At 36.7% G+C, this 25,022-nt stretch overlaps 1 protein-coding gene and 1 long non-coding RNA gene across 12 annotated transcripts in view; one reads left to right on the forward strand and one right to left on the reverse strand.

The window, feature by feature from the left end:
- Positions 1-25,022, reverse strand: part of TRDN (triadin) — a 232,542-nt gene that overhangs the window by 105,937 nt on the left and 101,583 nt on the right. For 5 of the 6 annotated variants that reach the window (XM_041423668.1, XM_041423670.1, XM_041423667.1 and 2 more), the window contains 4 exons: positions 24,754-24,831; positions 14,615-14,650; positions 13,850-13,912; positions 12,948-13,010 (listed from right to left, as the gene is read on the reverse strand). In XM_041423668.1, coding sequence (XP_041279602.1) covers positions 12,948-13,010; positions 13,850-13,912; positions 14,615-14,650; positions 24,754-24,831 — 240 coding nt within the window. The remainder of the gene's footprint in view (positions 1-12,947; positions 13,011-13,849; positions 13,913-14,614; positions 14,651-24,753; positions 24,832-25,022) is intronic. The other variant, XM_041423671.1, reaches the window with a different exon arrangement.
- LOC121346145 overlaps positions 10,265-25,022 on the forward strand; it is a 28,875-nt gene continuing 14,117 nt past the window's right edge. Inside the window, exons 1-4 of one of the 6 annotated variants that reach the window (XR_005954053.1) lie at positions 10,379-10,917; positions 19,155-19,338; positions 21,967-22,039; positions 23,919-24,747. This is a non-coding gene — a long non-coding RNA (uncharacterized LOC121346145). Of the gene's footprint in view, positions 10,918-19,154; positions 19,339-21,966; positions 22,040-23,918; positions 24,748-25,022 lie in introns of those variants that run through there. The other 5 variants (XR_005954051.1, XR_005954050.1, XR_005954054.1 and 2 more) reach the window with 5 other exon arrangements.

Genomic DNA, 25,022 nt, shown 5'->3' on the forward strand with positions numbered 1-25,022 from the left:
AACCTTTCATTTGAATTAGTATAAATATTATAAGAGATGAGAAATTTCTTTAGCATTTTTTATCTTTCCTTGAAACAGCTGGGGGATGCACTTAAACTTTTCTTAATAAAGCTCAGCATCAATACTGTTTCAATGATTCAGAAGAGAATTTTGGGTTAGAATAGGCTTAGTTAAGTGCATGCTGTGCATCCTTGTGATATCTCTTTCTGTACTCTTCAACACATTTTCATTTCTTTCTGTCTGTTGGATAGATAGATGTACGGATGACATCTAAAGGCATTATCTCTAGGAAGAAGACATTTTCTTATCTCTTAACACAGATGCTGTCAACATTCTCACTCTGTGAGAAGGGAAATCTTAAATAAAGAAATGTCCATCCATTCATCTTTATAGGTGACACAATACTCTAATTACACTCTTTAAGTGAGGCAGAATCTATGAGAATGCAACTTCATGCAGAACATACTGCAATCAAGCTAAAAATCAATGTTTTTCTAACCACAGTTATGTGTGGCTCTTCCGTTAAAGAACATTTGCCTATTCTATTTTCATCATAATTCAATAATACTTTATCTGACTTAGTCTCAGAGTTACATACAGCAAACCACGGAATTGTCTCTGCTTCTTGGAAAACAGGTCAGGAGAGCAAGCACGGCCATTGGGAACATTTACTGAAAGGATCATAACTAAAAGTGAAGGGTAAAGGCTTATATTTTAAGTCAGAAATACCTCTGATCTATGAACCTTTAGAAGGGAAAGACACACAAGAGACTGAAGTATACTTTCAATTCAGTGGCATGAATGTCTTTATCTAATATGTGCTCATCAAAACTTAGTAAAAGCTTTTAAAGCTTTATTTCAAGGTCAAGGGAGAAATATTTTTTTCTTTTTAACTGTAAAACAAAAGAAAAGAAAGAAAATCATCCTGATCTCAGACTGTGAGGATTCCTCCTGACTGACTAACTGTGAGTCAAGTGATGAACTTGTCTGTTTAGCAACAGCAGAAAATAACACTGCATGGTTATGTCATTTCAGCCTGATAGATGTATCTGTGAACGGACATTTAACATAGAATCATTATCCCAAATATCAGCTCTGCTTACTCAGATACACATCTTATTTTGAGGGCATAGAACAGTTTTCCTTCATTAAAGAGATTAACTTTGTATTGTTTGAGGCATAGGCATATTCTAATCTTGTTATTTCTGGATGTGACTGGAAAAATAAACATATTAATCCCTAGACCAGCATAAAGAGAGTTGAGGTAAAAAATTTGATTCTTTAATTAAAGCTATGCCACCCATCTGCTTGCACAGCACAGGTAGCTCTTTCTGCATACCTGAAAGTCTAAAGGCAAACTGTTTATTTGGTTGCCTGTGTGGGCTTTAGATTATTTATCACATTTATGCTTGATTATTTCTAGTATCATATCTCCCCAAAAAGTTCTTTATGAGATTGACAGTACAGTGTCAGAAGAGGTTGCCTGTCAGACACTAAATTACTCCTCTGCTTCGCTCAAGGAAAGTTCTCTTGCCAACTCATCAAAAAGTGAGTGGTACTGCAAACCCAAGCCTCCTCCCTTTTATCTATATTTATTAAAGTGTTGACATTTCCAATTCTTTGTTTAGTCCAAGATGGAAAAGAACAAACACAAAACAATTAGATCTGGATGGAGCAATACTCAGCATTGACTTGGAAGAATTCAACTCCTGATACTCAGCAAAAGAGCCGCTGAAAAATGCATTGCGTTTATTCACCTGTTACTAACATTTCATGGATAGGGCAGCTGCAGCAGACAGTGAATACTCACCTTTTTCTGTGCTGGAGATCTCTTTGTACGACATATTGGGGGAGAGGGGGGTGGGTTGGGGATGGGAAGAAAATAAAAAATATTTCCAATCTGGAAACTACATGGAAAAATACTGTTGTTACTCCCTGGATGGAATGTGGTCAGCATACCCAACCTCCCCCACACAATACAATCTGAGGGGGACTAAACAGAGGGTGGAGTGGAGTGGAGACTGCAGCCAGATTCCATCAAAACCCTTACACAGGAGGGAACTCTCTGGTACTTTTTAGTGGATAAGCCAGATAAGAGCTGAAAACCAAGAGAGATTGAGGAGGAAGGTCTGCTGTTAAGTCGGCAACTCTGGTAAAATCCCTTTCCTTGTCCCAATCCCAAGATTATCTCAGAAACTATACTGAGATACCCACCACCAAGGTACCACCACCCCTCACTGAGTAGAGGTATAGATGTATGACTAAACTCGCTCAAGCTCTGCCTGAATGTACATAAATAACACAAAAGTAAATTAAGAATCAGCAGAAGTTAGGGAAGACTCCATCATAACTTCTGGGCTAGGTCTGAACCTTTCTCCTCCCCCACAGGCACACATATTGGGTAGGAGCTCTATTCAATGCATGTTGAATGATCATCTCCTTCGTACATTGCTTCGAATACATTTTTGCAGTCAGACAGTGTCACTGACAATCCTTCAACCTAAACCTGGCACAATTTTATTAGTAGAGTGCTATTCTGTGAAGAGTTAATGTGAGTCCTTAATGGGTGCTAGCAGTCACTGGCAGAGGTAAGGATGTGGAGATCCCGGAGGGCGTCTCTCTGTTTGGCATGTGACCCTGAACAAGTCAGTCCAAGCACCCACTGCTCTGGTGAAATGCTCAGTGAAGAGTCCACATAATGGGACACTGACAGGCTGGTTGGGTACAAGAGTCCCAGTTTTCCTGGGATGCAGACAGACTAATCAAATGTTAAGGGTTTAAAAAAAATCTCCCTTTTTCACATGACAGTGGGCAAGGATGGGAAAGGATCAATTTCCACTAAAGCTGATTCCTAGTAAAGTAAACTGGAGATGAGTCCTCCACCTGAGAGTCACCACATCAATTGCAATGGAGAGTCAATCTTAAGACAGAGTCAGTTCTTATTGTGAGGTGAAGGAGAGACAAGGGGAAGGCAGGAAAACTTTTTTTTAAAACTCTTTCTCTCTTTGCATTTCATCTAATTTCTATCTCTTGAACACTAAAAGCTAACCATGTCCTGGAATTGCACAAGTGTTTGGTTTTGTTCTGGTATAGATTAATGTTACTATTCCTAGTTGAAAAACTTTTTCAATAGGTAATGGGGGCACAGAAACACCATGGTGAATTTGCAGCCTCTGTACTTTTTATAAAAGCAGAAGAGGTGTTTAGGAGATCAGTTCTCACAGAAAATCAATGGCCTTCTGTGTCGTGTTTGTATGTCCACCAGGATATACATGCTGCATCTTTAGGCATGCTTTGAAATCATGTTATCAATCATTGATGATGATGGAGCATAGAATTCAAAGACCACTGAGTGCTTTGAAATTTCAGTGTAGGACATGCTTGAACTGCCTTTAGTCTTAACAAAATTCACATGGAGATAATGGTAATTGCCTTTCTGCTGTGCTTGCATCTCTATTCTGACAGATTTTTCCCTTCTCCCTTCCTGTGAACCTGTTTTTATTCTTCTGTTTTTATCTGTTAGGGGGGATACAATTTGATTTTTACTAAATAACCATATCTGTCTTGAGGATTCTGGACATGTCAATTAGGAAAGCAGGCTTTTCTATTTTCCATGGAAGACCAAATACTTAGAGGATGACTACCAGTCTGCTCGGCTTAAAAAGGCTTATAAAAGTAATGCAGAAAGGAATGCCTGTTTTTCCAAAGAACCTGCAAGGCAGGTGTCTCCAGCTGCATTCCTGCATTGACTCTTCACTACATTCTCTTTTAGCTTATTATGTATGTCTCTGAGGGTATACCTCTGTAATGCTCAAGGCTAGAACATGCCATCAGGCTCTCTAGTCTGACATTTTGTTGTCAGAGACTCCTATATTTCAGCCAGGCACCTTTTCAGCTGGTGTGTATTTTTCATTAGGTAAACAATCATCTTCTGCAGACACCAGGGAAAGCAATATCCACCCTGTGCTGTGGTAGTTTATCACTCTTAGTGTTAAGAACATGTACCTCATTTTCAGTCAGGATTCAGTTAGCTTCAGCTCCCAGTCATTGATTCTTGTTTAACTGTCCCTACTGTGTTAAAGAGAGCTATTGTAGCCAGAATAGCCAGAATGCATTTTTTCTTTTGCGAAGGTACTTAGCATCCACAAAAACCAAGTCACCTCTTTCTGAATAGATGAATTGAATAATTTATTCTTCTATGTGAAAAAAAAAATAAAATTCCTTTCTTTGTAAATAACTCAAGTGACTTTTTTTTTTGTTCTTCCTCCAATTTTACACGCAACTTCCAGTCTCTTCAGTGCTATATAGACAGGTGATGTGTGGCCATGGTCAGTGTCCTCTGTTACAAGGTTTATGATTTCATGTCTGTATGAAAAAGTATCAACCTCAATTTTCCATTCACCTTGTCAGTTATAAAGCTACCTTCCAGATGTAAATGTAAGTGCCAATATAACATGAGACAGTAGGGAACTGGGCCCTGAGGTTAGAAAGACTATATTTGGGTGTCACAAGAGAACATAACTCTGAGTAATGGGATAAAATTAAGCAGGGAAAAATTTAGGCAGACTGGAATGAAATACTTCTTAACTGTGAGATCTATGAGGTTGTAGAATAATCTTCTGTGGGAATTGATGGAGGCCTAGTTACTTCAGACATTTAGAACTAAACTGGTTAAAGCACTTGAAGATATTCTGTAAGGAATTATCCTGCATTGCCAGAAGGAAGGATTAGATGACCTAGTAGGTCATTTCCATCTCCTCTTTCTGTGATTTTGTTGTACAAAGCCCCATGAACAGGAAATTGTTATCAAAGTTAAGAGATGCCCCTAAACCCTGTTTGTGTAAGAGAAAAAAAGAATAAATTACATCACTTGCTGGTAACTCTGCAGGAATCCTAATCCAGCATTTCTGTGGGTTAGTAAATACTACCAGTGCTAGTGGCTGCATGCATAGTTTGTGAAAGAAGAAGCATCTGCTAATGAAAAAATGTCAGGAAACTGCAAGTGAATTATGAATAGGATGCCAGAGAAGAGCAGTAGGAAGGGAAAAATCAGAATGAGCCCGACATGCAGAGTAGGGTCATGAGCAAGTTATTAGTCAGGAATGGATTGGCCTGTAGTAGAGGAGATGAAACCTGAAGCTGCAGTCATCCATCTGGGAAAACGAGGTGGTTTTTATAGGCTTTTGTGTATGGGCATTGATTCACATAATGATATTACTAATTGGAACCATAATTAAGATGAAATCAGAGACAGGGGCTTTGCCAAAGGTTGTATGAACCCACAAAAAGCCAAACCTCTGCAGAAATGTATAGATGGATGAGCAGTCTAGCAAAGAAAACTGTCAAAAGAATACTGATAAGAAATAACTTAGAGAAGGATCACGCAGTTCTAAGGTCCTTAAGTTGCTCCTTTGTTTTGTGCGTGTGTGGTTTAATGTGGTTTTTTTCCTAAAACAGCTCTGAACTCATAACGCATTGTGTTTCCTTAGTTATTGCTCTTATACATTCGTCTGCATGAGGAATCACAAAGCAACTCATTGCCTATTATTTCTGTTGCTTAATTTTTACATTTGTGTCTTCTCCTAATCTTTCTAAATTTAGCTGCAGATAAATGCAAACTGTAGGCTCCTCTCCTGGGTTCAGCTGGGAGGGAGAAATCAATTTCCTTCATAACAGTCTGTATGATACTGTGGTTTAAATTTGTTACTCAGACATTTGTTAGATTTGTTAGCAAACTTGAGTTTTGGCTATTGCCAAGAAGTGCTTGCACAGCATCAGAGTTTTTCTCTTTCCCATTCTGCCTGTGCATACTGGGAGCTGGGAAAAGGTTGGGAGACGACACAGCTGGAACATCTGAAACAAATTACAGGGACTATATGGTAGGGAATGCACCAAATACAGCAGTGTACTCCCTACCATGTAATGCCTTGCTCAGCAGTAACAACTGAGAATAAAGGAAGAACAGGGAAAGGGTGTGCTCTGCTTCCACTGGCTGGGCATTGGTCTGCTTGGCAAGGTGGTGAGAGATTACATAATTTGTTTTTCTCCTCTTTATTTTATTTATTAACCTGTCTTTGTCTCAACCTATGAGTTTTCTCATTTTTGTGTTAAACTCCTGTTCTCCCCTTCATGTTGATAAGAGGGGAATGAATGAGTGGCTCTCGGGATTTAGCAGCTGGCCAGGGTCAACTCAATACAGTGTCTTCTTGTCATTAAAAATAAAAATGTAAAAAAAAGAACCCACACAGGGTTCTACCACTCAAAACTCCTACTTTCTGCTTGCTGTAGCAGCCATTCTGAAAACACATCTGGTCAATCCAAAACATGTCATAGCACTTATATATGCACTCCACTTTCTAAGTGACTCAGTTTTTACCTTCTCCTCAGAATTTCTTTAATAAGAAAGAAAATTTGTGAATAAACAAGTTTCATTTTGTGTATGTGACCAACCACTTTCAAAATATCTTAGGTTGTCTTATTCGGATTTCACAATTCCTTTTTTTCCTTGTAAGCAACCTAAATTGAGACAGCGTCTTCATCTCACTGGTTGTTGCAGATCTTACATTGTGGCCTCCTCTGAAACTCACATCATCCTCCCATCTGCTGGCATCTGTCATGTGGCATCTCTCACACAAGGGAACATGAGACACATCACTGTGCCCAAGATGGGCTGCTTGACATTGTCAGACACTCAGAGGAAACACAGTCCTTGCAGTGAGCAGGGTAAAGTGAGGAGTTTCAAACCCTGTTCTTGAGAGATGTCTTCCTACAAATGTCTTCCTACAGCCCATTTGCTCATCAGGAAAAACCTAGGATCAACACTTGTATCCCCAATGAAACATTCAATCTATTGAAGTTAGATCAACCTAAAGCTTTTCAGGAAGTGTGATATGCATCTATTTCTCCAGATCAGTGGGTTAGCCAAGCACGTTTTTTTCCCTAATTATAACTTTTGTCATAAGGTATATTTGAATTAATTTTTACTTCTCTGGCTGTACTGAAAGTATTTACATTCCAAAATTATTCTTCTGAGAATAGTGTTACATTTAGATGACATTCTAACATATTTCTAGCCATGAAAGCAGTAGGATAAGCAGCATGGGGAGTAAGTAGTAAGTTCATCATTACTTCAGCAAACTCTTTTTAAATAGCCATATTTGAAAGCAAACAACAAAAAACCCCTCAGGCATAAGGATTGAAAGAAAAAGATAATTTGCCACCAGGTGTCAGTAGTGGTTCTTTTATTGTAATGGAAGACTTAAGACTGAAAAGGTAGAATCTGAGACAAAGTAGTCACAAAGTGAAATGCATTTTTTAAATTGCTGCTCAGACCAGAAATTTAAAAATGATCAAAGGCTTTTCTCTTCCTCCCTGTGTAGAGGGCAATAACACAGAAGATACTATTGGTGTATAAAATGGTCTTTGCCCTCCATTTCCTACTAAACCATTGTGGGTTTGTTTTCAAATTACAAGGACTGCCCTTTTAAGAAAATGCATCTGTGATCAACCCATGCAAAAATTTGCTGGTACATGATCATCATGTTTGCTTCTTTTCTGGTCACCTCCACTCTGCTCTACCTATTACTAATATTCTTTCTCCAAGAAGACAGACTTAAAGACAGAGTTTCTTGCTGTCTTTATCTCACTGGGCAACAGAGTAGTGAGAATAACCTGGTTATCCCAGGTTTGTGGTAGTTTTAAGACGTTGTTTTCCATTTTTATGTCCAAGATAAACTTTTAGTTTGCTTCTTTCATGACTGTAGAGAGACTTCACTTGGTTGTTACAGTGCCATAATTAAAATGTACCTCGGTGTCTGTAATTTTAAGCCTCCAGAGACTTTCCCTATTCAGGAGGCAAAGATTTACTGTGGTATCTAAAGAGAGACATCACCACTGCCCTCCTCTGTTAACACTGCCTGGTGTGAAACATATGACACTGTATCATGCGTCATAGATATGTCTTTACCATATTAATATCTTTGTCAATGATCTGGATGAAAGGATCAAGTGGCCCTCAGTCAACTTTTTGGACAATACCAAGCTGGGTAGGAGTATTGGTTTGCTGGAGGGCAGGAAAGTTCTGGAGAGGGATTTGGGCAGACTGAATTAATGGCTGAGGCCAATTGTATGAGGTTCAACAAGGCCAAGTGACAGGTCCTGCACCCGGGTCACAACAACCCCATGCAGTGCTACAGGCTGTTGGAAGAATGGCTGGAAAACTGACTGAGAGTAAAGTATGTGGGGATGTTGGTTGACAGCCATCTGAAAGTAAGCCAGCCGTGTGTCCAGCTGGCCAAGAAGGCTGATGGTATCCTGACCTGCACTGGCAATAGTGTGGCCAGCAAGACGAGGGAAGGGATTGTCCCTCTGTACTTGGCATTGCTGAAACCATACCTTAAAAACTCTGTTCAGTTTTAGGCCCCTTACTTCAAGAAAGTCACTGAGGTACTGGAGTGTGTCCAGAGAAGAGAGACAGAGCTGGTGAAGGGTCTGGACCACAAACCTTATGAGGAGTGGCTGGGGTTGTTTAACTTGGAGAGGAGGGAGCTCAAGGTAGGACCTTATTGCTCTCAATAACTACCTGAAAGGAGATTGCAGTGGGGTGGGTGTTGGTCTCTTCTCCCAGTTATCAAGCAATAGGACAGGAGGGAATGAACTCAAGCTGTTTGGGGGAGGTTTCGTTTGGATATTGTGAAAAATTTCTTCACTGAAAAGGTGGTCAAGCACTGGAACTGGCTGCCCAAGGAAATGGTTGAGTCACCAGCTCTGAAGGTATTTAAAAGATTTTCAAATGTGTGGGGATACCATTTAGTGTGACTTGGCAGTGCTATATTAGTAGTCAGACTCAATAATCTTAAAGGTCTTTCCCAGCCCAAATGATTCTGTGATTGTGTGTTGGATTCATCCAAAAAATGTGTGTGCAACCACTGCAAGCTAGCTCCTTTATTTATGGAGTGGCTCCAGTGCTGCTTTGTAGGGGCTTCTACACTCTTTTGGGAGCATGCATACACCAACACAACAAAATGGTAGTCAGATCCCTGATCTGGGACAAGTAGATCTGCATACCAGAACTGCTCAGGGATGTATTTAAGTGTGGTGGCCTTAAGATATTTGTCACTGAGATCAGAACCAAGGGATTTTTGAACACTAGATAAGGTTTTACGATTTTAACAAAATCATTTTCTTCCTAGACATCAGTTGCATTGTCTGATGTGTCTGGGTTATCACAAGGGAAATAGTGAAAGTGTAGAAAAATTTGGGATCTTTAATCCAGCTAGCATTGGTTTAGCTTTCAGAAGATATGTATAAACAGAAGATAAATATGTGGACAATTGGCCTGGATTGCATTCTGTACCTGAATTTCCCATTTGGAAAGTGGAGAAAAGACACCGACTATCTTCCTAAAGCAGTTATAAGGTCTGCTACCAAAAAAATTGCAAGAATAACAGGAAGATCATTAATGACAGTTAAAGCAGAATTTTAGGTAGGAAATGATGTGATGATCCAGGCTGCCATTATTGCTTTATAAACTCATTTTACCTATGCGATTTGTTTTGAGAACCAAAATAAAGTGGGAAAGGAGTTTGCAACAAAGACAAAGGCTAGTGTGAATATATTTTCCAGGAAAGTTTATTCAAGAAGGAGAAGGGAAGCTCCAGACTCTGGGAAAGGGACCATCAAGAAAAAAATCTGCAAGTAACTATAGTGCCTGAAAGCACCAGTCTCTGTATATTCATTTTCATGTAGGGTTGGACGCCAATGCTTTAACACAGCCAGATTGCAGACTGGTCCCCCCTTGGCTGATATTTCCCAAACACCAGGACAAACTTTGGGAGAGCTTGGTAATGGCGTATACCTGCTGAGGTGTAGCAAGCCCCTTAAAGGGGATTTGGAGATGCAGTTCCTTCTCTATCCAGAGTAGCACTGGATAGATTTTTGTAAAAGGTTTTGAAGTCAGACTGTGCCAGACCCTTGTGTCTGATGATTATGTTTGTTTAAGTTAGACCTCTGAATTTGTAACAATGGAATTATCTATTTTTCAGGACAATTAACACAATGCTTTTGTATGAGCTGAAGGTCAGAGGATTAATGTGGTTTTATCTACAAAGCATTTTAAAAGCTAATTAAGAATCATCCAGTTTGTTCTGTACTAAAGACTGAGAACATTTCATATTAGATGACTCTTGATCCTCTGCAGCAGTAGAGAAGGAAGAGAGAGAGAGAGAGAGAGAGAGAGAGAGAGAAATGGAGGGAGAGAGAATTGGAGAAAGAGTGAGCTGGCATGCAAATAAATATATCACAGGGATGCAGTTAATGAAGTGCAATAAAAAAACCAAAAAAACTCCATTCCGGTAGCAGTAGAGATAAAATTGTCTCTTGGACCAAAGGACCAATCTAAAATATTAATCTGAAAATATATTCAGTATTTGCAATTACAAGCATTCCTTGTTAGAGCAAGAGAGATGAAGAGGAATATTGAGAAGTGCTTCTCTGAGAACATTATTTTAGAGAGGTTTTTATCACTTAGAGCTTTCAGAGCACCTCTTCCTCTCCCTCTCTCTCTCTCTCTTGAGCCTGACAGCCTGTACATGCCACCATTCCTCTACAGGGAATGCCTGGTTAATGGGCCTCCAGCCACACATGAGTCTCCTGGGAAAAGTATGCAAGGGTGTGGAGCAGCAGTGGGACTTGGGTGCCAGGAGGACCTCGGAGCAGAAGGAGCTGCCCACTGGTGTGGGGATGAGTGTGGGTGGCAGTGAGAAAGAAGACAACTTGCCCTGAAAACACCTTGGCTTCAGGGGAAGCAAAATGCGACACAAGCCAGAGACATTCAGAGGAAATGCAAGAGTTTGAGAACCAGGATGAGGAGCTTATTTTCAATACAATGTCCTCTGCCTAGCCTTTTAAAGGGATAAGGTAAGAAAAGTGGAAGCTGTTCCTTGCTTTTGGATGCTTATGTATACTGCTGATTCAAATGTTCTGAGGTTGATTTTCTGTGTGTGTCCAAATGATGTAAAGACATCGAAGTGCCTCATTCCAAAACTGGGCTATACACTACTCTTCTGTTCATCAAATATGGCAATTATTTCAAGCTTAAAACTTATTAGGGATAACAATGGGTGCTGCCAAAGGTAGAAAGTGCACATGTATTCAAAGAATAAGCTGAAAGAGGAATAACAGCAACATGTGTAGCTAGAATACATTATGAATTACCGTCCTCTTACACAAAGGCTAGTAAACTCCAAAAATGCAGCAACTTACAGAGCTAATAAGAGGGACAGAAATGTGCAGATATCTTGGTTTGTGTAATTTGTGTCTTTCTAGCATTAGGCTAGAAAGGATGACTCACTGGATTTAGCAACTACTTGTGAAGATGAACATATTAATAACTTTATGCTGCAGCTCTGCCATAAAATATAATCTTTTACAATTCTGTACTCTGAAGTGAAATACAAGTTTAGAATCAGAATAAAATAATGAAAGATATTTGAATTGTTAGTTTATGTTCTTTTTAAACCTGTGTTTATGCACTAAAATATGCAACTTAACTAGGAAAAGAATATTCTCTTTCATTGCTGTCCCTTCCACAGTGTGTAAAAATCCCTACTATAAAAATCCCCTTATATTTAAATAAGGGGCTACCAAAATAGCTGTCCCAGGTAATCTGTGTATTTTTATATTTTCCCAAACATAAATTACTATTTTTCTTCCCATACATAAACACTTGAATAAGAAAACTTATACAGTCCCATATTATTCAGTGGCAAAGAAAGCAGTTGCTTATTGAAATTTTCATATGTAAATCACAATATTAGTAGACAATGGGATATAGATCCTTTCAGCTTTTGATAACATTCAACAGATTTAAATAATTAGAAAACACAGCACAAGGCTTGCCTTGAGGACATAGTAAATATAGCCCTAAATATTTACATCCTCTTTTGAACTTTTCTCCTTGGCTTTAGGCATTCACTAATCTACAGAAATGATAATCTGAGCACTTGAGGGCTTGTAGAATGTTATATAGAAAGTGACAGATAAAGCATCAATTGGAATCAGTGTTTCTAGGTATTCAGATGGTGACCAACTGTTAGACTGAGCACTTTGTTTCTCCTTGATTTTAATGAGACAGTTTTGCAGGCTGCGTCACTTACTGGAGACAATTTTGCATTTCCACATTAAATATACTTGCAGACTGACTGAAATAATGGGGAAGAAAAATACAGCATTTTTACTGTAGATAAGACCCAAATTGCTAATTTCTAATCTTATTGAAATATTTATATTTTTATGCATGAAACAATCAATCAGGCTTAGGATATTCACCTACTTAAACTTTTAAAAAATTATTTTCAGGGCATGAGTAAAAAATTCAGAAAATAACCAACTATTTTCTCCCACACCTAGTGTTTTTATATGGTAATAATTCCATTTATTACTTAATATTATCTGTATTTTTAAAGTAGTTCATGGTAAAATATATACTCTGCTTTCAGTCTTTGCCTTATAGCTTTTGAAATTAGTTACGCTCTTGATAGTGTTTAAGTGAAAGCAGTGTTTGTAATTTATTTGTAAATGTACTTATATTTACAAATTCATTATATTTGTAAAAGTCCTGAGATCAAAGAACAGAAAATTACATGTATTATATATACAGATATGTAATAGAATATAATAGAATATATAATAGTAGAATTAGAATATATAACATATTAGAATATATAATATAATATAAATACAGACACAATGTATACATATATATACAGTGATACATCTCTATCTATCTATCTATCTATCCATTCATCTATCTATCTATCTATATCTCTACTTGGATTCTTGAATGATAATGAACTACATACACCCTTTTCTCAAATGCTTAAACTTGAAAGTGATTACACTAAATAGTCAGATATCATTGCAGAGAAAGTCAGAGTTCAATTTCTTACCTGCTTTTTTAATTTCAGGGACAGTTGTCTTCTCATGAGCTTTCTCCCTTGTCCCTGTTTTTTCTAAGATTTAATTAAAGAGAGTAATTTGATGTGCTAGAACTCTGAATCATACACTCAAATATGCAGTCAACCAAGTCCTGCTGGGCACATACTGAAAAAAATATGACTTATTTGGGAGTTCAGATTATTCCCTTATAGCACTTGCACCCAACTAGACACAGAGCAATCAGCTGAAAATGAAAATTAATCAGTATGCATCAACTATGGATGATTTGGACCCTTAATAATTCATCAAAAGTTAGGCAAAAGTCATCAGTGCATGAATGTGGCAGCTTTTAGCTTAAGTTCCAGTAGCAATGAGATCATTAAAAAATAATGAATGACTTAAATATTTCTCATGAAGCAACACCTTTGTGGATTTTAGATTCTTTCTGAGAATTTATGATTGGAATGTTATTTAGATGGATACCATGACTTTGCAGTTTGGTCATTGTAAGTTTCAATTGTGATTCTATAAACTAAATACATCTACCCTATCTTCAGAAACTGGTGTACCATGAATTGAGTGATATTTTCCCTGAGTTTTGTGTATTGCAGTATAACTATGTCCTGTTATCTGTGGACTCCATTAAATTGTTTAAAAAGTCCAGAGATGGCCACCAAACAGGACATTTCTTTTGCCAGAAAATGAGTTTAGGTAATATTGCATGCTGAACATATTGGACACATTAGACATTAGATACAGAAGAAGTGGAAACATGCAAATAGTGACTGAACAACTAAGAGAAGGACAATACAGCCAGAAGTATAGGATTAACCTAACAGAAAACAATGGGAAATGAGCCAGAAGTGTGAGTAAAAGCTGAATGAGGCCAGTAAGAAATGTTTCCAAACCATACCTTTCACCTTAGTTTCAGTCATACTCTTCTTTTCATCACTCTTTTTCTTCTCCTCTTTTCTCTCTAAAAAAAGAAATGGAAGTTCAGCTGGCTACTTTTACACAGACATATGTATGTATGCATGTATATATGTATGTACATATATATTTGGGATGGGGCATCCACCAACTGCAATATGCATTATTTCAAAAGCATCTGCCTCTATTTTGGCAGTTATTAGGGAACAATAGAAATAAGGAGAATACTTTTTCTGTTTTAAAATCAAACGTAAACAAATTAATTACCTATTTCATGAAAGTTTTTAATTAGAAAATTTGGAGTTTGGTAAAGGATATGAGAAAGCTATAATTCTTATTTTTCCTTTGGGAAATGAACCCCCTTTTTGATGGAAAAGAATACAAGAGTACAAGAATAGCTAATCTAAGTGATTTTTTAATTGTTCATCCATGAAAAGCCAAATTTTTTACCTTCAGTTTGTGTTGCATGGCTTCAGGTATTGATACCCAAATATAGTTAGAAAACTATAGTTTTCTTTTTGTGATCTTTTACTGTTATAAATGTGGATAATAAACCAAGATTTATTATCTTACAAAAGACAGAACCATGAGAATTTAAGCAAGAGTCTTTTCTTTAATTGAAAATATTTAAGGAATAAGAATATTTTCAAATCCAAGCAACAAAAATACTCCTGTCCCTTACACAAAACTAACAAGAAGTTAAAGGAAAAAAAAAACCCAAACCAAAACAAACCAAGAAACAACTTACTTTTCACTTCTCTAGGTACCACTACAGACTTTTCTTCTGCATGGAAAAAATATATATACACAGGGAAAAAAATTAAAATTTGTAGAACATTTGACCCAAACTAAAAGATATCTGGGTGTTTGATTTTTGAAAAATTGCTGGGTTTATAGAGTACCTGAATTCCACAGTCTCTCTATGCTGATTTCATAAATAAAGTTATTTTGCCTATTGTGGAGGCAATGTATTTATCAATATTCAGGGTCTATTGAAATTATACTTGTGCTGCTTTTCTGACAATTTCTTTTAATATTAAGCATAATATAGTTGTATTCTACTTCTTTCTTGTTTTAAACAGATTTGTTCAATGTGTTTCTCTCGTTGTTGTCTTCAGAAAATTCTCACATACATTGTACAGAATGTTTCTCTGAGTTTTATGTGCTTAGTTCTTCCTGCTGAAACTCTGAGCACTACACTACACTTCAAGCTACTAATTCCTCTGTGTTGTGAGATTTCTTACGCTCTGATGCGTAGAGCATCAGAGTAGTGTTCATCCTACACTAACTTGTTTAGAACTTCATATTCTTGTGTACTTTATTATTCCTGTTATTGCCTATCTCTCTGTCTCCCTGACACACTTCTCCAGAGATTTGTGCTAGGGATTGTGCCTGTCTGGTTGAAATGGAAGTCTCTTCACCTTCAGATTTCACAAAAGCTGTTCCACAGCTCCACTTTCCTGTGCCACCTATGACTCTTCAGCAGATTATTTCTACATGTAATGTAGATCTCCTCTAATTTCTAAAATGTAGTTTAATTATTTGCATACTCTGCCTGAATTAATCAAAACTGTTAAACATACTAAGTGTGTGTTATTTACTGACAGAAAAGAGCTTCCTTCTGTCTTCCTTCCATGAGGCTTTACCCATAGTAATTAGATGTTGAAGAGCTGCTGGGACTTCTGTAATGTCCATTTTTTTTTTTTTTTTTCTGAGTGCCTCTGTTCTGGTGAGTTAGATTGATTTTTTTGGTTTCTTAAATTTCTGGTGCTAGGTGATGCATGAGAATAATTTGTAAGCCCAAGGTCCTTACAACAAGATTCTCTTTAATCCGAGACCATTTCTGCCTTTGAAATTGTAGCATTTCGCATGCCTCTGGGGCCCAGAAAAAAAAACCACATGAAATCTGCCTTAATTTGCACAGCAAGGTTCAGAGCCATATGCATCTTGAAAACCACAAGCTGAGGTATTGAGCTTTGAGAAGTGAAGCTTTGTATAGAGGATATACAGGAAGTGGCAGGAACATTTACTGCCAATAACCCAAGCAAGGATGATGACATCCATGGCTGCAGAATCTTCATTGCCAAATCATTCCACAAATTAATCCCACGGACATAATTTTCTTCCATCAGTTTCTCAAGTTGCATTATTCAATGTCCAGACAACTTTGAGATGTCTATATTTGTTATGAAGTTTCTGGGGGATGATTACATAGAAGTATTAAAGGACTGTGGCCCCTATTATGCTGCCTAATGCAAGATAAGCACTCTTGCTCAATTCTGAGAGAAACAGTCACTGAGCTTCCATTCACATCTCAGCTGCATCTAGCCTCACTGGTGCCCCTCACAGCTTCCACTGAGAGAAATTTCTGTAAATGAGAATGATGGACTTGGTAAAAGGGTGTTATGGGAAGAACTATTTCTGACTTAAGGAAGTAATCCCATTTCTTGAATAAATTTTTTTTCCTCCCAATTTGAGCAGCTCACATTTAGAATGTTGTATATTAAGTGTACATTTAACACCAGCAAAACTTGTAATTTCTGAAGCAGTAAATGTACTGGGCTCTATGCAGATATGTACACAGCTAAATTAAGAGGCAGAGCAAATAATTAAATAGGAATTTAGGCTGGTCTTTTGTGCTGTAAAATATGAAGCCCATCTGTTAATTGAAAGAACTTACTTTTTTAGCTAGGAACAGTTACAGAACTACAAAGGATCAACTGCATAAAGAGGGATCCTAATATTCACAAAGTGTGGGTTACACAGGGAAACACTAGGTGCTTTGGAGGATTTGGCATTGACCACAATATAAAATTCAAGTCCAATTAACGATTGAAAAATCTGTTGTTATGGCTACCGTTTCTTAATTAACAGGATTTTTTCACCAGTGGCATTAGTACTGAGCTACACTTCATGGACAGTGTAAGACATACAAGTATGAAAAGACCTCCCTTTTAAAAGCCTGCAACACATTTACAAGAAGGAAATAAGGATATATGCAGCTGGAAGAGTACATGACAGAATCAGTCAGCAAGGTCAGCAATGGACTTTTCATTTAGTCAAGTTTTTTTCTGTAGACTCTATGCAGAAGTTGAGCTTTATGTAGTATAAGAAGGAGTCCAGTGAACATGAGTATTGTGAATTAAAGCAGTGATATACTACTGAATGGGACATTCAGGTAAAAAACTTATTCCTGGGTGAAAAATAAAAAGAAACAGCATAAAATAATTTTCTTGCAAAGTGGCTGGATTGAACAGAACTGACCTTGAAGCAAAGTAACCTCTGAGATGGAATGATTTACTTTTTTAATGAGGGATGAAGGACCAAGGCCAGTAGAAATCCAAGCAAGATTCAACAAAGACCAAGAAAGGGATGTTTCACTCTGAATTTCCTCCGCCCATCTTGACAGCACCTTGTCTTTGTGTTATTCTCATAGGAGGGCAGCTAATTACTGGACAATGGTGGGAGGGGAGATAACAGAAGCACGCTAAGAACGCAGCACTTGAAATCAGGCTTGGTAAGACCAGTGTGCTACTCTGCCAGTGCTGAGTGGAATCTAAATTTAGGGATGCACATGAGTTACGGGGCATAATGTCACAGGAATGCTGCCCAGGAACTGGAAGAAGAAGATGCTTTTAGAGCTCCTTTACCATACTGCTCCAGATGGTCCATGTTCTTATGGAAAGTCTGATTCTGGAAGGAATTGTCAGCTCATCCCAATGCGTCTGAGAAACTGAGGTAAGCAGGGAAGCAAAATATAGCTACAGATTCCTTCTGGTGGAGAGGCATGCATATAGTGAACACTAATTAGTGGGACTGAATGCCAGAAGTTTGGAGATGTTTGGGTTCACATTCGCTTTCTAAAGTTCAGATCCTTATATGAGGCTTATCTGCATTTATCTAAAACCCTCTTGTCTAAACCTCAGGAGGAAAGCTCCTGTGAGAGACTTTGGTTATTTATTGCCTGACTGTGAAATGCTACAACAGCTTTTCTTGCCTACAGATTCCAGTCCTGGCAGAACTCAGGATCAGCAGAGACACATGTATATTCACTGACACAAAATAAAACAAAACAAGCATTAATTCAGCTTTTCCTGAGAAACTATAATTCAGACTGAACACAGTGACTTCATTCAGGATAAGACTTCATTTCATTTTTGTCCAAGAAGCTCTGTGCACCTTAAGCTGTCATTAGCATAATTTTAAAAGACCATTCAAGCAAAACACAAGCTGCTTCTTAAAAATGTTTTTCCTTATTAATTTTGAAGGGATTACAGTTCCTCTTTGTTTTACTTGGTGACTAAATTCCTCTCTCTGCTGGACTCAATAAAAGTTCTGCAGTTGATTTCAGTGAGAGTTGGATATCCTTTTAAATATTAGAATAACTCATTACATTTCAGTTTTTGATGGTATTTCTTTTCTTTCCCCTTGGCCTGTTGCTTAGGGTAGAGACTGACAATAACTTTTGGTTCTAAACATTTAACACCCATACACAAAGTAAGACCCCCTAAGGGTTACAAAGCTTTTGGAGAAATGAATAAACAATGCAAGGAGATATTTCTGCTTAGTTTAGGATGTCATGAAAACTCATACCTTTAAGATTAAATCTAAATTTCAAGAAAAAATTGACCTCAGCTGTCTCTTTGGAAAAAAAAAAATCTCTTTCTGAGGTAAGAGAATCCTTGTTGGTCTGATTACTTTCTTTATGAGAAATAATTCTGTCTTGATTCAGCCAAATTACTGAATGGCCAAGAAAGATCAAAGAAATCTAAATAGTATTAATCTACAGTTCCTAAAGTTCTTACAATTGCTTCTGTTCACACACAAAGTGCATGCACACATGCACACACATTCTCTCTCCAACTTACAGGTGAGTGCTTTGGCCAAAATGAAGTGCATTTATTTGCAAAGCTGTTTAAATGACACCATCTTTTTTTCCCTGCAGAGTAAGGAAATACAATTTCTTTTCATATTGGGCAAGAGAAAGGCTCTTGGGGCACACAGATCACTGGAGATATAGCACACCCTGAAGGCCTAGGCAATCTCTCCAGCTTGACTCTTTTGAAGAGCTTTTTTTGAAGACTGCTTCACTGTTTTCAAATCCCAGTCTGAAACACTATTTGGCAGCTGTGAAGATTGCTTGTGGAGATAATTTTGAGGTCTGCAGAATCTATGCAATAGAAATATCATGCTTGAAATTCCTAATGCTTTCATGTGACCTACATAAATGTTTCTTATTCCTTCCTGCAGTGATTATGGACTTCTTTTTCATGGCTCTGTTGCATTAGGTACCAGAAGTCTCTGTTAATAGCATGGCCCATATGTTGCCCTCACTAAACAGCACAGTGTGGAGCAAAGGAATAAAACCACAAGAAAGATGAAGCCAGAATAGGAATGGCAAGTCAAAAAAGAGAACAGAACAACTTCCATAATGAGACCAGCAACAGAAACTCTACTGGACAATGGCCAATGGTAAATACGACACAAATACAAATATGATGATCACTTATATTCCCAGGCAAGCACTGATTTTTTACGGTACAACATTTACTCGTGAAAGCCAACCAACACAGCTAAGGTAGCTTGGCCAACCTTCACCCTCCTTGTGACTGAAATTCCTACTGGACAACAGGAATCAATGTCAGGGCTAATTCTGTTACCAGTGCTGGGAAGGTTTTGCTGATATTCTTAATTCAGCATGCTTTTGGGCAAGCATGTCTGAGTCTTAATAATGGGATGATGAGGTTATGCAGGACCTTTGTAAGAGTTTCCTTTTTCTTTCCAAAGAAACATGGGAGTTCTCCCTTTGAAAACCCAGATTAACTTAATTCCAGTATGTGTTTTCCATTTGCAGGTGCAACATATGTGAAAGACTATTGTTTTTCTATAACATTTAAAAAGCACTTTGAAAAGTTAAAATAGTCTTCTGAGGTATTTTTTGTGTTTTATTGGATAAACCTTGGTGAATATTTATTTTCAAATGCATACTCTAACATTTTAATTTTACTATTATAATGATGAAAAAATATAATAATATGTCTAATCAAAATATATATAACTTTATGCATGTTTTTTCTCACACTAGTGTGCTTTTTTTCATGTCTGTTTAACTTTTTGTATTTTATGATAAAATAGAAGCAGTACAGAAGAGTCTCATGTCATTAAAGAAAATGTCAAGGGCTTTCTAAAACAGTGAAGATTTGGGGTTTTTTCATCACTGCTGAATCATTAGAATTTACTGCTTAAATGTCTAATTTAAATCATTAAATAGTTCATTTTGCAACCCTGTTCATATTATTTCAAAAGTTTTATTGTCTTCAGTATAGACTCATGGAGATATAAAGCCCATATTTCTCCAAAAAAACCTTGTTATGCTGTAAATACAGCAATGCATTAAAGCTGACAAAACTGTTCATCTATTAACCTAGATTAAACCTAACCCATTGTATTACAATATTTCTAATAGAAATACATTTCTTTTTCCCTGCTTATATTCTCCCTTGGACTAAAATTTATCAGAAAAATGGATTTTCATCCACAACTCATGTCAATATTATTAAGAATATACTAAATGGGGAGAAAGATTTCAAAATTGTGCCTTTTTTTAAGAGTTCTGTTGTGTCTTGAATCATGATCTCTCACTGAAAGGATTCTTTAAAAGATAATTTATTCTATAGTATAGAAGAAAATCAGAGTTTTTTAATAGAACAATCCATGTACAGAAGAGAAGGCAGACATTGACAGACTGTACAGAAGCAGATTGATTTATACAAGATTTATACACTCCTGTACATCAAGGGAGCTTTGTCAAAATTTGTATTGACTTCAGTAATTTAGATATTCTTGGTTATATCCCCTAATGTTCATATTCATGAACAGAGATATAGACTAGAAATTCTTCTTAAGACAGCCAGATAGTGTGCATTCTATACAGCAACACAGACGCAGTTGCCAATTTAGCCTCCACAGGAGTTTTGAGGGAAGTTAAATACATTTCACAGCAACTTGCTTTACTGCATTCTGAAAAATTTGTAATTAGAGGATTCAATGACCTAGAGAAAACACTCATTTTCCTCACAGATCCTCTGAAGATGTTATAGATATTTTTTTCTCCTCAATATCATAGATACCATCAAGATGACAAGGAACAGCCAGTATACTTCATTCAAGGAAGGGGGATATTTCAGAACTTGTCATGATTCATTAACAGATCAGAATAGTTATGTTGATGACTCTTCCATGATAATGCTCTCCCACTCAAAGATACAGGAACAGACTTTTAGGACAATATAACTTAGGAAAATCATACTCAGATACAATGCTGTTCAAATGTTTTTTTGTCATCCAGTGCTATTCAAAGTGGTAGAAAGCATAGTTCTACTTGAGATCACGTATTAAGACCCTTTCCACCAGGAGAAGGATTTTGGTACACTTTTTCTCACAAAGGTGCTGTGGTCTTGTGAGAAGGCAATGACATGCTATTCTGGAACAATTAACATGAAGATTCCCTGATACCTAGCTAAGCCTCTGATCTTAGTTTTTCATTTGTCTAACTGCAGAGTTCCTGAGTGATTACCTTGCCATGTCAGAGAGGGAAATATGGGAGGACTATCAGAAAGGAAAGTCCTTTTCATGTGAATGTGGAAATGGAGGAAGGTAAAAGCTGCGTGAGCTGAGGAAAAATTCAAGACCTAAGAAAAAGTATCACAGAGAAGCAGTATACACTGCAGAGAAGTTTTAGGATGTCAGTGAATAAGAAAATAAAAGAAATCTAGAGTTAAAAGTGGTGTGGAAGACTACAGCCAAGGAAGAAGAAGGATATTAAAGTCAAAGTTCACAGAGCCATGGAGAGCTGATCTGTTCAAATTACTGGTGACACCAGTGTCCTGACATGGCAGCATCAGTGTCAGCCAGGCTGAGAACACTGCTTCCAAGTACTTGTGAAAGCTTCATAAAAAGATAAGATAAAGAATTTAAAATTAGTTCTTTAGTTCCTAGTTTACCAAACAAGGTTTCCAAGCTTGAAATACAAGTAGATGTTATATATCAATGCCTTTATCTTTACAAATTCCTTTACCTTCTTTTTCTTCACTGTTACAGGATCCTATATTTTGTTTTTTTATTCTCTGCCGCTCATGATCTGAAAATTCAAACTCTTCATTGAAGTTTTAAGGTAAGATCTTTGAAAAAGCCAACCAGCCATGAAATAGGAAAGCAAAGATCTGTTCTTTTCTTTCTGACCAGAAAGTCAAGTACAAAGTGCTTGTACAAAGCATTTTGCTTTTTGACCAGGAGATATCTGAAAATTTCAACTCATATGCACACTCCAATGCAATTTATTGCTTACTACTAGAATCTAGTGTACAAATTGAGATTGTCTTAAATAATTACCCCCTTTCCAAAAGATTTACAGTGGAGCTGAAGGAAGAGAAAAAGGCAATGACAATGGGACAAAAATGTGAGATTTAATGTATAATAACGATATGCTCTTTTTCTAAGGTCTCAATAATTCAACAGAGCATAATTACTACAGGACATTGGATACTATCCAGGAAAAGCATTCTATTTGAAGGTATCAAATAATCTAAAAATTTTAGAGATATGTGGCACATACACACCACTATTTCTACCTTATCAGAAAACAAGAATGGTCCAGGATTACCTAAGGCAGCAGTGGCAAAATAGAGCAATACTGAAAACATGTCAATCTAGAAAAAGAGTAAGATCCTTTCAGCCTTCACCAGCTGCAAAATTACATATATAATGTCTGAATATCACTGAATTGGAAAGCCTAGGGTATAAGTAGATTGGTCTCATAAATTTTCTGTTTGATAAACATTCTGTTACTTCCTACAGCTTTACCTTCTATTAGAGCTGGTTTCTTCTGTCAAAAGTTAAGTCAGTCTTTGATGTTATATAAAGTATATTTTTCAATTAAAAATTCTTCTGTCTGTTCTCTATTCTGACAACTTATGATACTATTTCCAACTATATTTATAAGAAGAATCTTTCGTTTCAATTTGTACCTTCTCTTGATCAGTAATGTTTAGTGATGTACCAGTCATAAAAGTATCTAAGCACTAAGAAGTCACATGCAGATGTCTCTTCAGCTATTTTAAAGATTTAAATTTGTCTGCCTACTCCTCTTTTTTCCCTTTTGACATTTTGCCAAATATTCTCATAAATTACTTTTTTTCCCTCTAGCGCTGAAATAAAACTTCAGGGTTTAAGGTTCCTCAAGGCACTGTGGCATATTTTCTCATACGTGGAAAACACAGAATAACACAACATAACAGCTTTTCATAATAACATTTTACAAGTAATTCTGCCTTCTTCATATCCTCCAAATCTCTTGCATGAAAAATATTGTATCCTAGTGACTGGCCTTGAGCCTTAAAGGGAATTTAGTTATATGGTTCTGAGCAGATAATCTCCCCCAAATTTGTTTGCCAAATGGGCATCTAATTTACAGTCCCAATTACCTGAATTGCATGCATAAATGAGCTAATGAAACACACAAATGTGTAACTGGTCATAAATAGTCATTTCTATGTGCAATTGCAGTAATTGCATGCTCCTCATGATTTTGAAAATTAAGAATCCAATGTTAATTTGATGCTAGTTCATCTTGTGTAACAGCTATATTTAAAGATTAAGTTTATCATTCAGCAAACGTGTCAGCCTTGTTCTATTATGTCTTTTTTCCATTATGGTTAATTGACGGATAACAGAGATTAACATTGCAGGGACTTCTTTCTGCTGATAAGCAGGGTTCAAACATTTTCCTAAAGTAAGCAAGAGTGCAAATCTATTTCTATACTGTCTCAAAATAACCACAATTTTATACTCCTTTAAACAGCGTGTTTAAAAAGAAATAATCATTTGAGGTAACGAGATTTTTGGGGAAAGACATAATAAGTCACATAACTATTTTTATCCAAATGTTCTGATTCACAATAATCACATTACAGAAATATCTAATTACTGTAACACTTTGTTTCAGTCACGGGTCCTGGCAAAACCTAAGTCTCATTTTCTGTTTTCAAATGCAGGAAATCTTGTAGCTCTTATTACTTACTCTGCTGCCACCCCATCTGTTCCTCTCTTAGACTGCAATTGCTTTCTGGGTAACATAGAACTAAGACCTCTATGAGAGAAATTAGCAAGTGCCATGGAGTGACTGAAGGACTCAAGTATCATATGAAAAACTGCTACATAATTACACTAAAAGATTCAGCTATTTTGTACTATTAAATTGTATGATGTAAAGACCAAGAAAATATATTGTAATTGTAGTTCTAAGTCATCAGACATAGTTAATTTTAAAATTAAAATTAGTATTTCAATCACTTTACTGTAATGATCAGACTATAAACAATATAATTCAATTGCAGGGATTATGTTTTAATCTTCTGAATGTAAGATCTGACTTTGTATTTCTCTTTCAGAGGTTTTAACAACAGCAATAGGGTTGATAAATGTAGAGCCATAAATATTACATTCATTATTACAAATAAGGCCCAGAAAAATTATTGAATAACAATAGCTGAAAGAATAATCCAAAGTATATTAAGAGGATAATGTTGATTATGATTATAGTTAGATAGCAAGTTATGGCTGAACACCATTCAAAGCACTTTACATATTAGGCCTCAATCCTGTAATCTCAGGAAATCCCCCAAGCCATCTGTGAGACTACTATAAGGAACATTTAAGTTTTGTCATGCATATGTCACTGTGTCATTCCTGTCCCAAGCCTAGGAATGTGATCACTTTCGTAATATCGGCTATATTTAAAAAAAAAAATTTAAAAATTTAAAAAACCATTAGAACAAACAGTCAAGTTAATAAGTAGAAGCCAATAAAGGTGGAAAAAATCAAACTTGCCTTCAATAGCTGCTGGTTTCTTTCTTGGACTGTGTTCTAGAAGAAGACGAGGTGGTGCAAATTCCTTATGTCCTGCACCTAAGAATACAGGTTAAGAAGCATAGAAAATGTATTCACCAACAGGCTGAGCAGTTTCACTGGGAGGTTGAGCTCCCTTCAAAATGGTTCATGTTAAAAATATTACAGTGTGCATAAAAGCTAATATCTTTCCGACACTATAAGAAGGAAATGTATTTCTCAACAAATAGACTAATTTATTTTTAGGAGTC

Source organism: Onychostruthus taczanowskii, unplaced genomic scaffold, assembly GCF_017590055.1.
Source record: "Onychostruthus taczanowskii isolate IOZ18803 unplaced genomic scaffold, ASM1759005v1 scaffold8, whole genome shotgun sequence".
Classification (NCBI taxonomy): Eukaryota; Metazoa; Chordata; class Aves; order Passeriformes; family Passeridae; genus Onychostruthus; species Onychostruthus taczanowskii.